Here is a 12,322-nt window from a genome sequence, read left to right as displayed (position 1 = left end):
ACCTCTGGTTGCAACATGAAAAGAGCGTAACCTGAAGCGCCGAATCTGCGCATGTGTGTGACATGATTCGGTGCTTCTGGGCATGCGCAAAGCGCCGAACCTGGAAGCAACCCGTTCCGGTACTTCCAGGTTCGGCGCATTCGTATCCCGTGACAAACGCAACCCGCAGCAAACGCAACCAGGGGTATGACTGTAGTCATTTATCTTCCTCCCTTTTCCTCCTTAAATTATTCACCACATCTTCCTGTATTGCAAGATACAACCCAAAGGGCCTTTTAAAAAACCTTAACAACTTTTAACAATGTAATCATGTCTGCCACAGTGTAACTATTTTTAGAAGCTCTATACAGCAAAAGGCAGTGTGGGAAGATGAAATTCAACTACCGGTAAGTTAGTTAGGCAGCTTTAAAGTAAATAGGACAGAATACAAAGCTGTCAGAGATCTTTTTAAAAATATTTTTATTAAATATTTTCTTGGTTTACAAAAGCACGTCTTGTCTTTATTCAGGTTGTAGTCTTTCTTGCAAATCAGTTACATTTGTTGTGAGACATTAGTGCTGAGTACAGTATAAGGTTGGGGAAGAAGAGGGGGGAGAGGAAGGGTGGGGTGGTGAGACATATTCTTTTGTATAGTGTTCATGTGGGTTTTTGTTTCAGCATCAACTAGGTAGGTTCTCTTTCTATTCGTTTAGTACATTTCCTTGGTAGTGAGAGGTATTGGGGGGCAGGGTGTGGTTGGTTGTCTGCAGTGGGGTTTGTTTGCATTTGTGGGGGGTGAGGGCTTGTTGCGTCAGGTAAGCCAGATTGATTCATATGCTGTCGGTGGATTCTTGTTGTTGTCTTGTTGGTGAAAAAGGGGAGCCATACTGGGGTGAAGGCGTCCTCTTCTATTTGTCCTCGTGTCAGTTTGTTTATTGATTAGCTTTTATATTAAGGCCATTTCCCATACAATTTGATACCATTGGTCCATGTTTACTCCTGACAGGTCTCTCCAGTGCCTGACTATGAGGCTTCTGGTTGCTGAGAGTAGGTGGGTTATAAGCTCTGTATAATGTGAGTGGTCATTATGATCTTGGAAGATGTTCAGTAGGGCCAGTTCTGGGGTGAGTTCTTATACCTGTTTAGTTATTTTGCATATCTCTTGTAGAACTGCTGTCCAGAAGGGTTGGATTTTAGGGCATTCCCACCACATGTGCCTGTGGAGGTGTTGCCTCTCCAACATCCTGGTGTGGTTCCTCAGCACCAGTTTCCATGGTGTTAAGTACCACCTGTAGGTGAGTTTCAGTGTCAAGGGGGTTTGTGAGATTCTGGAGCAGTATTTTGTATATTGTGGATACCATCCCTTTGCCGTGTCCCTCTGCTGTCAGGAGGTGGTTTTCGAAGGTAGTCAAGGGCCTAGCGGCTGCTGATTTTACTGCTGGATTGTGTGGTATTTGTGTGTTCCTAGTTTGTCTTGTATTTTTTGTGTTGGTGTGGATTTGTTGTTTTGGAATAAGTCTTTTAGACAGTGTAGGCCTTTGGCTTGCCAGGTTTTTATCTGGAGGTTTTGTGCTGCATGTTGGAATAGTGGGCGATAGGCCAGGGGGGTTAGTGGGGTTGGGGATGGGCATAGTATGCCTACTTTTCCCTTCCATGCCTTAAGCATGGATTGTGTGAACCTGTTCAGTGTTGTGGGGATTTTCTTTAGTTTGTTTTGGAGAAATGGGTATGCTGTTGTGGGGTATGCTGTTGTTTCGATGGTCTCTCTCCAAGTGGACCCATTGTTTCGTCTCGTCTTCTAGAATATATGTGGATTATGTGGCATACTTGGTTGGCGATGTAATATGATTCTATGTTGGGGATTTCCCATCCTGCTTCTGAGGAGGGGAGGTACAGGTATTTGGGGCTTATTATTGACTTTTTTGTGTGAGAAAATAAACAAGCGTAGTTTTTTCTGCCACTTCACCAGTCCCAGGGAGCATCCTTCAATGGTTCATGCCTCCTGCATGGATGCCATTACAGTTATTAAAAGATAATAATATTAATAATAATAAAATTAAAATTAAAAAATAAAGAATACAAAAAAACCCAGCAACAAACAACAACAACTTTCCAGAAGGGGATGTCCTGTGCTGCGTTTGTTTTTCCCTGGGGTGGTCTCTGGCACACAGTTCCCCCCCCCCCACCTCTGGGTCCCAACCTGCTCTTTTCACACTAGCTGCCGGGGAGATAGGCTCAGGGTCAGACCTGGGCTAGGCCGCATGATTCTTCATGGCCTCCCTGGCTCTCCCGGTACTCTCGATACGATACGATAATCTTTATTGTCACTGTCCCATACAGAACAACGAAATTGAAAAATCTACATCAGACATGCAAAAACCGACAAGCCTACTATCCTGAAAATGCCTATCGACTCATTCCCCATCCTGCCTATGCATAATTAACCTCCTAAACTTTGATACCCTACCTGGTTAGCCCCCTAAAAACTCTGATGCCCCACAACTAAATACAGAGATTGCCTTTTAAAACCAAAATCGCTTTTGGATAGAAACCATTTCTCAGGTGGCTAGTCCTGGTCTTTATAACTCTGTACCTTCTTCCAGAAGGCAGAAGCTGAAAGAGATCATTTCTGGGGTGCGCACTATCCTGCACTATCTCTGCAGCTTTCTTATAGCACCTGGAGGCATAGATTTGATCCAAGGTGGGAAGAGTGCACCCAATTATTCTCTCCATGGTCTTTACAACCCTGGACAGCATTGTTCTTTCCCTATCTCTCTCCCTTGGTGGCGGTGGCTGTGGCTGTGGCAGCGGTCAGCTGCCGCTTGGCTGGGTGGGTGTCCTTTTTGCTTTCTGTTTGGCTCCAGAGACCTCCAGGCCTAGGCGCTCCACTGGGCTGTCGGGATGCTCCTGGTCCCAGCGGGGTTGAGGCCGATGGGGGCTCCGTGCGACCTTTCTGGTTGTCACATTGGGCACCCCTAGTTCCCGCCTCCGATTGCAACGGTGGCGGTGGTGTGGGGACCAGTCAGGCAGCGCAGTTAGCGCTGGCGGTTCTCAGCAGCACTGTGCGGCCATGACTCTTGCCATCTTGTCTCACCGGAAGTCAGAGATCATTTTAATGACAGTAAAAGGGAATTAATTCTTGGAGTACCCCCTGTGTACATTTTCTCTTTGAAGGGCTAAGCCCCATACCATATCCCAAACTGCTAATGAAACTCCCATCAGCTTCAAATGCAGGTTGCTATGTGGCCGTTTGAGAAACACAAATCCAAACCACGTTTAGGTATGCAGAATAACTCATGTTGTTCTCTGGATCAAGGCCAGCAAGTTTTGATCAGCTCAGCTGTCTAGATTTAGTTGGCAACTGTAAGTGTAAATGCATTCTGCTTCCAAAGAATAGACACAGATCAGAGTATCCAAAATGCATAGGTTATGTAAAATCAATTGTCGTGAAACTGATTTGAAAAAAATGTTTAGCCTGATTATTAGCCCTGGCATCAATGTTAAAAGAATTCAGGGCACTTGAGTGGGAATAAAAAAGAGCATTTATTAGTTCATAAGGGGGAGACATGGATAATAGCAGAAATCAAAACGTTACAAAAATAACTTCAGTTAGGAAGGGTAAAGGGTCTGGAGCATGCAGTAAGAGTTAAAAAGCTGTTCTAGTTAAATACTGGAGTCTTACATATGTTCCCAGATTTGCCTGGGCTCCTAATAATACCAGTGAAAATAAAAAAAACAAAGTTAATGGGCTTTTTTTGTTGCTCACACAGTATCTTTTTAAGCCAATGATTTCAAAGCTTCCAGACTGAGTTGAGGTGTCCTTCCTACCGAACTGATCCAAGGAGTGTAGCAAGAATTGCTTACAACAGTAAGGAAAGGCACAGTCACTCACCTCTTTATGAAAAGGCACCTGCCTCAGGTAGCTTTATGGGTTTTTAACATTACATAGTTCAGTTTGAGAAGTGTGGCACACCATGTACAGATGTAGGGTAAGGTTTAAAAGCTGATTGAATGAAATCACCCGATTTGGAATTAATTTGACCAGCAAATGGCACAAGACTTGGGAGAACACAGGGAGCTGGATCATCATACAGCTTGACCATGAGGCAGCCACGTGGAGATATCTAGTACAGGCATGCAGGTACTGAGGGTGAGGAACATTTTTCAAGTGGAGAGCAGCCCAAGCAGAATCTCCCACACAACACAAACACAGCCACATTTGCTGCAGGTGAACAAGACTACTTTGCACCAATGGATAGACCTGCCATTTCTGTCCACTACATATTGATGGCTTGCTGGTTGGGCTATAGAATGAGTTCCCGAAGCATCCCACTCCCATTCTTTTGTCTGCTGCATCCCAACTAATCACTTTAATACCACAATCTCCTCATTTTCATCCTGGCAACTCTGTCTTCCAATCTCCCCGCCTTCCCCCTCCAAGCTATCCTCCCCTTCTCCCAGCCAGCTTTGCCTCTCGCTACCGTCTTCACTGCCGTGCCACTCCTGTCCCTCGCTGGTGTGCTTCTGCCTGAAGTTCTCACCTACGGCATTCTCCCACTCCTCCCTTAGGCTCTCCTCTCTGTCATCCTGCCAGTCTGGCTCCACGATCTCATCCAGACACTTCCCCCTCAGGCTTTGATCCTCATGGTCTTGGAAATCCTCCTCCTCGCTTTCGTCATCCTGACACTCCAGCCTCATGCTCTCGTCCCCATCACCCTGCAAGCCCACCTCCACCCTCTCATCAGCCTCGTCATCGGGGTCATCCTGGCATTCTAGCCTCATGCTTTCGGTGCAGTCGTCCTGCAAGCCGGGCTCCACACACTCGTCCTCGTCATCCTGCCACTCTGTTTCGTCATCTACACCATCCTTCCACTCCTGCCTCATGCTCTCTCTGCCGTCTTCCTGCAACCGCTGCACCACACTCTCGTCTGTGTTGTCCTGCCACTCCACCCTCATCGTCTCATCCCCATCGTCCTCCCATTCCCGCCTCATGCTCTCGTCCCCTTCACTCTGCCACTCCTGCTCCATAATCCCTATCCCGTTGCCTTGCCACAGGCTGTCCACTCCTCCTTCCACCCCCTGGTCCCCAACACCTTCCATCCCAGCAGCATCCCAGCCCTCCACCAAAGCCAACGTTTCTCCTCTCCTCACATGGGCTCGCCGGTGCTGGGAGAGTGCTGACTTCTGTCCGAAGCCTCTCCCACAGTATGGGCAGCGGAAGGGCTTTTCGCCAGTGTGGGTGGCTTGGTGCTGAAGGAGAGCGGAGCTGCGCACGAAGCCCTTCCCACAGTCGGCGCACGAGTAGGGCTTTTGACCAGCATGGATACGCTGGTGTATGTGATAGGTGGAGCTGACACTGAAGCTCTTCCCACACTGGCTGCAGCAGTAGGGCCGTTCGCCCGTGTGTGTGCGCTGGTGCTGCAGGAGTGCCGAGCTTACACCGAAACCTTTTCCACACTCGTCACATTTGAAGGGTTTCTGGCCTCGGTGCACCCGCTGGTGCTGCTGCAGGTTGGAGCTCTGGTTGAACCCTTTCCCACAGTCTGGGCAGCGAAAGGGCCGTTCACTCATGTGGATCCTTTGGTGTCGGATAAGGTGGGAGCTCTCGGCAAAGTGCTTCCCGCATTCTGGGCACCCAAAGGGCCGCTCGCCAGTGTGGGCGCGGAGGTGGCGAACCAGGTCGGCGCGGAGACGAAACGTCTTGGTGCATTCCCCGCAGGAAAACGGCCGTTCCCCAGAATGGAAGCGCTTGTGCTGGGTGACCTTGGAGCTCTGCGAGAAGCACTTCCCGCAGATGGAGCAGACGTAGGGCTTCTCGCCCGTGTGGATCCGCTTGTGCTGGATGAGATCGGAGCTGTGGCTGAAGCTCCGCCCACACTCGGGACAGGTGAAGGGCCGCTCGCCTGTGTGAGTCCGCTGGTGGATGATAAGGTTGGAGCTCTGGGAGAAGCCCTTGCCACAGTGAGTACATCGGTATGGCTTCTCCCCTGTGTGAGAGCGCATGTGCTGGACAAGGTGGGAGTCTTGGCGGTAGCTCTTGTCACAGTGGGGGCATTTGTAGGGTTTCTCTCCCGTATGTACACGACGATGCCGGACTAGGTGGGAGCTGTTACTGAAGCTCTTCCCGCAGTCAGGGCAGATTGTAGCTTTGGGCACCTTGTCATTGTCAGAAAAAATGTCCGTAGATTCTTGTTCCACAGAAATGACAGATTCACCATTACTGGCCACACGCTGGGTAGTTTCCATTAGATGGCCTTGTGCTGCGATTCCTTTTTCTCGGAAGATTTCTTGCTGCCTCTTTGCCTTGTCATGAATCCCCTTGTCTTCTTTCTGTATGCTCTGTCGTTCTGCTTCCTCTTTCTTATTTTCATTTATTATCTCAATGTCTTCTGTCGGAATAATCATACCAAAGCTTTTTACCTCACTGATGGCAGCTGAACTCAATACTGTTTTGTACACTGCTTTGAACCTTGGAAAAGCACACTATACATTTTAAAATAAATAACAATGACAAACGAAACTGCCACCGCTCCTGAGTCCCCCTGCTAGCAGCATCCACTGAAGCGAGTCAAGAGTTCCTTCCTCCAGTGGGCAGTGCTAGCAGAGGGACTCAGGAGTGATGGCGGTTTCACCAACAATATATTGCTGAGTGAAACCGTCATCCCACTCTGCCCTCATATGACGCAGAGGGAGAAACAAGCTGTATCGGCTCCTCCCTCTACATCTTCAAACTGCTTGACTAGGGAATGTGCAGCTGCCCTTGCCTCAGTCAAGCAGTTAAAGGAGCCCCCAGCCCCGGCTCCTGCAAGCTGTGGTGGGGTGGGGGCTCTGTGAAACTGCTCAGCTGAGGGGAGCATGGTTGCCGCTCCCCACAGCAAGCAGTTAAAGGAGCCCTGATACTCTGCCTGCTTGCGCGCAAGAGCAGCAGGGCTGAGCGGCACAAACAAGCTGTATTGTCCCAGCCTGCAAGCCCGGGTGAAACTGTCTCAGCTCTCGAGGTGAGAGCTGGGACAGTTTCACCCAGGGTCTCACAGGCAGAGGCCAATGCATCTTGCTTTTTCAACATTGCGGTATGTCACCAAACCACGATGTTTGGCTGCTGATACACTGCAGTGCTGAAAAGCTGATATCGCCCAGCCCCAATAACACAAAGGAAATTGATACAAATCCCCTCCTGCTTTTAAACTGCCACAAAGCTTGCAAAATGAAGTCAATCATGGAGGCTATTTTGGAAATCAAAGAAACTTATTTACCCACAATTCTCTCTCATCACAAGGAAATGAAAGAGAATCTAATAGATTTTCTAATAATAATAGTAATAATAAATTTTTTATTTATACCCCGCCCTTCCCCGCCAAACCGGGCTCAGGGCGGCTAACACCAATAAAATCACAACAAAAACATAAAACAGTTCATTAAAATACAGATTAAAATACAATTTAAAATTAAATCTAAACTGCAGCCTCATTTTTAAGTAGCCATTTATATAGAAATAAATGAATTTTTGTTAAAACCGTGATGTTTTTCTGTAGTATGTGGGATGAATTAGCTCAACTTTCAAGGGTGATCACATAAAAGCTATGGGGAGTTTGCCGCATAGGATTTTACTTTCTGCAGCTATTCAACACTTTTCAAAGCTAATCACAGTTTACCATGTCTTGACTGAACACCTGCCTCCTGTTAGTCTTGTGCTCCATCAGCACCAGTCCCACACTTGTGGGTGGTAGACTAAAGCAGATTGCAAAACTAATTTCATTGCCTGCATAGTTTAACAAAAATGTTAAAATAGATCTATATAACTGACATGTAGCAACTGAAAACTCTCCCACAAACTGAGAGAGAAGGTTGATGACATATCTTTGAAACCTCAGCAAAATGATAAGGGATGAAAATGACTCTTGCGTAATTTTGGTAGTGGATCAAGAAAACAGGAACAGGAAAGCAGGGTTCTAAATAAGGAGGTAATACATATCATTACAACAATCCAAATCAAGTTTAATTTCAAGGTTCCTTCTGGTAAACCTGGAAATCTGTATTTTCTTTCTTTCTTTCCCGTTTATATGTTTAAAGAAAGCTGTTAAGAGGTGATGGCTTGTCTAAAAACATCCCTATAACTTTGTGGGGGGGGGGGGGGGAGATTTCCTGATTCATTAAGTCATTACACTGCGGAGCTTCCATTCATTCCTCACCTCTTAGTGTCTCTTCTTCACTGGAATCCTGGAGATCCAGGATACATGTTTCTTTTTCACGTTCCATAAGGGAAGTCACAGCAGCGTTAGTACTGGGGAATTCTGATTGCGGGGAAAGAAACAGATTTGTATAGGGTGAGAGCATGCAAAGATGTCTACACTATTAAGACATGCAATGCTCACATGTGTAACCATGCCCCAGTATCCTACTGAGGCTCATAAAAGAGCAACCCCCATATACATATTTTAGATCATCCTATAACACAAATTCCCTAGCATCTTATAGAACAGATATTCCCCACAAAGCCATATCAGTAGAGACATATGTACCCATCTTTCTAAGGAGCCTGGTAGAACAGTCGTAAGTTCTCCATATGACAGTTATTTTAAAAGAAAAAGAAAAAAGAAAACCAAACCCACCCAACACCTCTTACATCAGAAATATTCCTCTACAATTTAAGGATATTTTGCACAATAAAAGGAAAGCTGCCAAAGCTGAGTTGGAAGGGGGGGTCGTTTCTCCTTAACTTTCCCCACCCCAGTTCTTGCATTCCTGTCACCATGACAGTTTCCTGACTCCATTGCTGTTTTCACTCCCACCCCTTCCCCAACCCCTTTCCCTTCATCCTCTGCCCGTACGATCCAGCGAGATGCTGCAACTGCAGCCACACCGAACCTTGTTCTTTGGCGTTGTCTCCCTTATGGGTCCCCTGCAAGCTTTGTTTTCATTAGTGGGCATGGGAATGCTGCTAGGCGTCTAGCTATGGAGATCCGCTTGCAACAGGAAGGTCCCTTCATGATCAAGCCCCCTCAAAAACGGTACTTCCTTCTGAGTCCTTTCTAGGCGTCGGAGACAGTAGAAGCTCTACGGTTTTAACTCAGTCACTTCCCGAAGTTAGAGCTGTCATACCCCACTGCCACAATACGACCCTCATTTAAGGAAACGGCTAGAGTACATCGCAGCCCAATCGGATTATAATACATGCCCTTTATACGAGACCAAAGTTTAGGAACCAATTTCTGCTTTCCAGATTTTATTCCGGTAAATCCGTTGCTTCCCCCATACGCTAAGCAACTGCTTGCTTTTGCATGGTCAACCCAGATTCCCCTTCTGAACGCCTTTCCTGTGCTCGCTTTGGCAGCACATATATACTTCTGAACTCCTTTCCTGGCATGACAAGCTGCAACGTGTGCAGAGGAGGGCAAGCAACAGGTCTGGAAACTAAGCCTTATGAGGAGCGCTTGAAGGAGTTGGGTATGTTTAGCCTGGAAAAGAGGCGACTGAGAGGAGACATGATAGTCATCTTCAGATATCGTAAGGGCTGTCACATGGAGGAGGGAGCATGCTTGTTTTCTCCTGCTCTGGAGGGTAGGACTCGAACCAATGGCTTCAAGTTGCAAGAAAGGAGATTCCGACTAAACATTCGGAAAAACTTTATGACAGTAAGAGCTGTTCAGCAGTGGAACAGTCTCCCTCGAGAGTGGTGGGCTCTCCTTCCTTGGAGGTTTTTAAGCAGAGGTTGGATGACCATCTGTCACAGATGCTTTAGCTGAGATTCCTACGTTGGACTAGATCAGTGTTTCCCAACCTTGTGCCTCCAGATGTTTTCAGACTACAATTCCCATCATCCCTGACCACTGGTCTTGCTAGCTAGGGATGATGGGAGTTGTAGTCCAAAAACATCTGGAGGCACAAGGTTGGGAAACACTGGACTAGATGACCCTCGGGGTCCCTTCCAATTCTAACATTCCATGATTTTATGATTCTATGACGATTCGTGTAAAAAGTGTTAAAGCTAGGGAAACTGACCCGAACACTTAGGGTAGAAGATGGGAGCACATGCCAATGCATGCCCATACTTACCATCCCGAGTCCTGCTACTACTGTTATACATCACTACACATCCAACAAATGTCAACATTCTGTCCATCGATTCTCCCCCAAATCAGGTACAATATCTCATTTACAGAAGCTAAGGTTTAAACAGCTGCCGACAGCAATGCAATTCCAAATGCAAAAATGGGGGGGGGGAGTGGTGTTCTGGAACCAACAAAAAGGTTTATGACAATCCTTGCACTGTGTTCAGTGAGATATGACAAGTACCCTAAACTGCTTCTGTAAAATCTGCTCTGCATATCCTAGCATATGCCACATCCAGTTCTAAGTCATCTGGAATTTGTTCTATATGCTGAACGCGCCTCTTTTCCCCCCCAAATCATATTTATTAAGGTTTCCAATAAAACATAATCATATGAAACATTCCAAATTACATTCCAAATTATTTCTCCAATTATAAAACAAAAAAGGTTCCAAGTTAAGCAAATTATTACTTTAAATTTTACTTAAGGCTTCCCATGCTTCAAATTCCAGAGGCTCTATTATCATAACTATTGTCCTTTGCTTTCACATTCCTGAACGCGCCTCTATCAATGTCATGTGTCCCATGAAAACTGTTTCTGCACCCCACGGGAAACTGAGCCATATTCTTCCTTGCATAATGAAGCTAACCTGTTACGAGCGTTGAGATGTACATAGGAAGTTGCCTTCCACCCTTGCTCCATCTAGCTCAGTATCGTCAACACTGGCTGGCAGCATCTCTCCAGGTTTTCAGGCATCTCTCCCAATTCTACCTGGAGGTGCCAAGGACTGAACGTGTGACTTGAGTAATAGCAATAATAAAATTATTGTCGCCACCACTAAAGGCGACTGAAAATTCCTTTCCATTTCCAGGAATCTGTTTTTACTTCGCAGGCCATTGAACTAATTTTTTTCCCTCCTCCCTCCAAAAACTCATTTCCTTTGGTGTCGTGTCTTTGAGACCGTCAACTGAGGGCCAGGGACTGTTGACAGAGACCCCAGCACGGCTCTACAAAAATCGTAACTGGTATTTGGAAGCTCCAGCCTTTGGGGGATTAAGTGTGGGATTAAAAATGCATTAGATATCAATACTGTGTATATAGATGAACTTCTATCGGTTTTGGTAAAGGCGAAGAATTTGGTTGCTAGAGAACAATCCCCACCCCACCCCCGCGCGTGCACACAATGCGCCTTTCCACCTCGCCCGCTTTAATGTTTGAGAAGAAAAAGTGGGCGGGAAAGAACGAGAAACTGGGGGGGGGGGGAAGCAGCATCATCTCTCCTCCTCACATCCACCCCGCCCCCCACCCGCACGCGATGGACCCGTTAGCCTCTCAACGGCTACAGCGCGCGCTCCGCCCGCCCGGATTAACTCCACCCCCTATTCAAGCAGCTTGGTTGATTTTCCCGCCTTAAAACAAACTGTCGGTACGGGTGTCGCGCGCTGTCTGCTTGAGGCGGTTGGCGGGCCGAACTGTTTTAAACGACCAGTTATTATTACCTCATTCTTAACGGAGGAACGGAGGGTAGTTTCTCTTGTGAGCGTCTCGCTCCGCGACACTTGATCTGGCTGGGATGACGGTTGAACGTACATGTTCCACGTTTAACGGGCTCACGCCCCCCCCCCACTTGTACTCCGAAGTAGCTAATCCGGAGCAACTGCCACCTTCCCGCCTCCCGTGCTTCATTTTTAAACACAGAAATGGCTCAGAAATCCCAGTTCTGCGTGAATAGGTTGTTCTGGTGAATCATCGTCATCATCCATGGAAAAAAAGTCACAGCAATAAACTTGTCAAGTCTTTTAAGGTGGCCACAAAACTTGTATTTGCTGGAACATAGATATATTCCTTTGGAATGTGGAAGAAATGCGCTGGGCTCAAATTCACGCTCGTTAAAGGTACTGTATGTTTCGCAGCTGCCTGAGCCCTTCTCAAAATAGATTTTGAGGTTCAACCCCTGCTCAAATAAAGCCCTGTCTGGTTCAATGCAAAAAATGGGTGCTAGTAGAAATCCACTCACTGTGTAACACCCTGAATGTAAGTAATAGCTAAATCTTAACCTCTGTTTAGTTGGAAGTGAATCCCACTTTTTACAATTATGTGGCTTATTCCATGTAGCCTACACATCTTAAAAGGATTTTGTGGGTGCAGCCTGCATACCATCTCCTCCCAAAGTATCGTAGGATGTGCGACCAAGATCTGATGCACTTTGCATGTTTCGCCATCTCCTTTGTTAAGATTCAGTACTGAAGATGAGCACACACTGGCAGCACTCTTCATACCAAAATGCCCACAAT

At 46.8% G+C, this 12,322-nt stretch overlaps 1 protein-coding gene across 1 annotated transcript in view; it reads right to left on the bottom strand.

The window, feature by feature from the left end:
- Positions 1 to 3,503: 3,503 nt before the first annotated feature.
- LOC117057522 overlaps positions 3,504 to 12,322 on the bottom strand; it is a 32,693-nt gene continuing 23,874 nt past the window's right edge. The window contains exons 12-13 of the mRNA XM_033168372.1: positions 8,169 to 8,270; positions 3,504 to 6,368 (exon numbers count right to left, since the gene is read on the bottom strand). Coding sequence (XP_033024263.1) covers positions 4,345 to 6,368; positions 8,169 to 8,270 — 2,126 coding nt within the window. The 3' untranslated portion in view covers positions 3,504 to 4,344. The remainder of the gene's footprint in view (positions 6,369 to 8,168; positions 8,271 to 12,322) is intronic.

Source organism: Lacerta agilis, chromosome 14, assembly GCF_009819535.1.
Source record: "Lacerta agilis isolate rLacAgi1 chromosome 14, rLacAgi1.pri, whole genome shotgun sequence".
Taxonomy (NCBI): Eukaryota; Metazoa; Chordata; class Lepidosauria; order Squamata; family Lacertidae; genus Lacerta; species Lacerta agilis.
The sequence above is the reverse complement of the archived record's forward strand: the minus strand, read 5'-3'. Positions and strand labels throughout refer to the sequence as shown.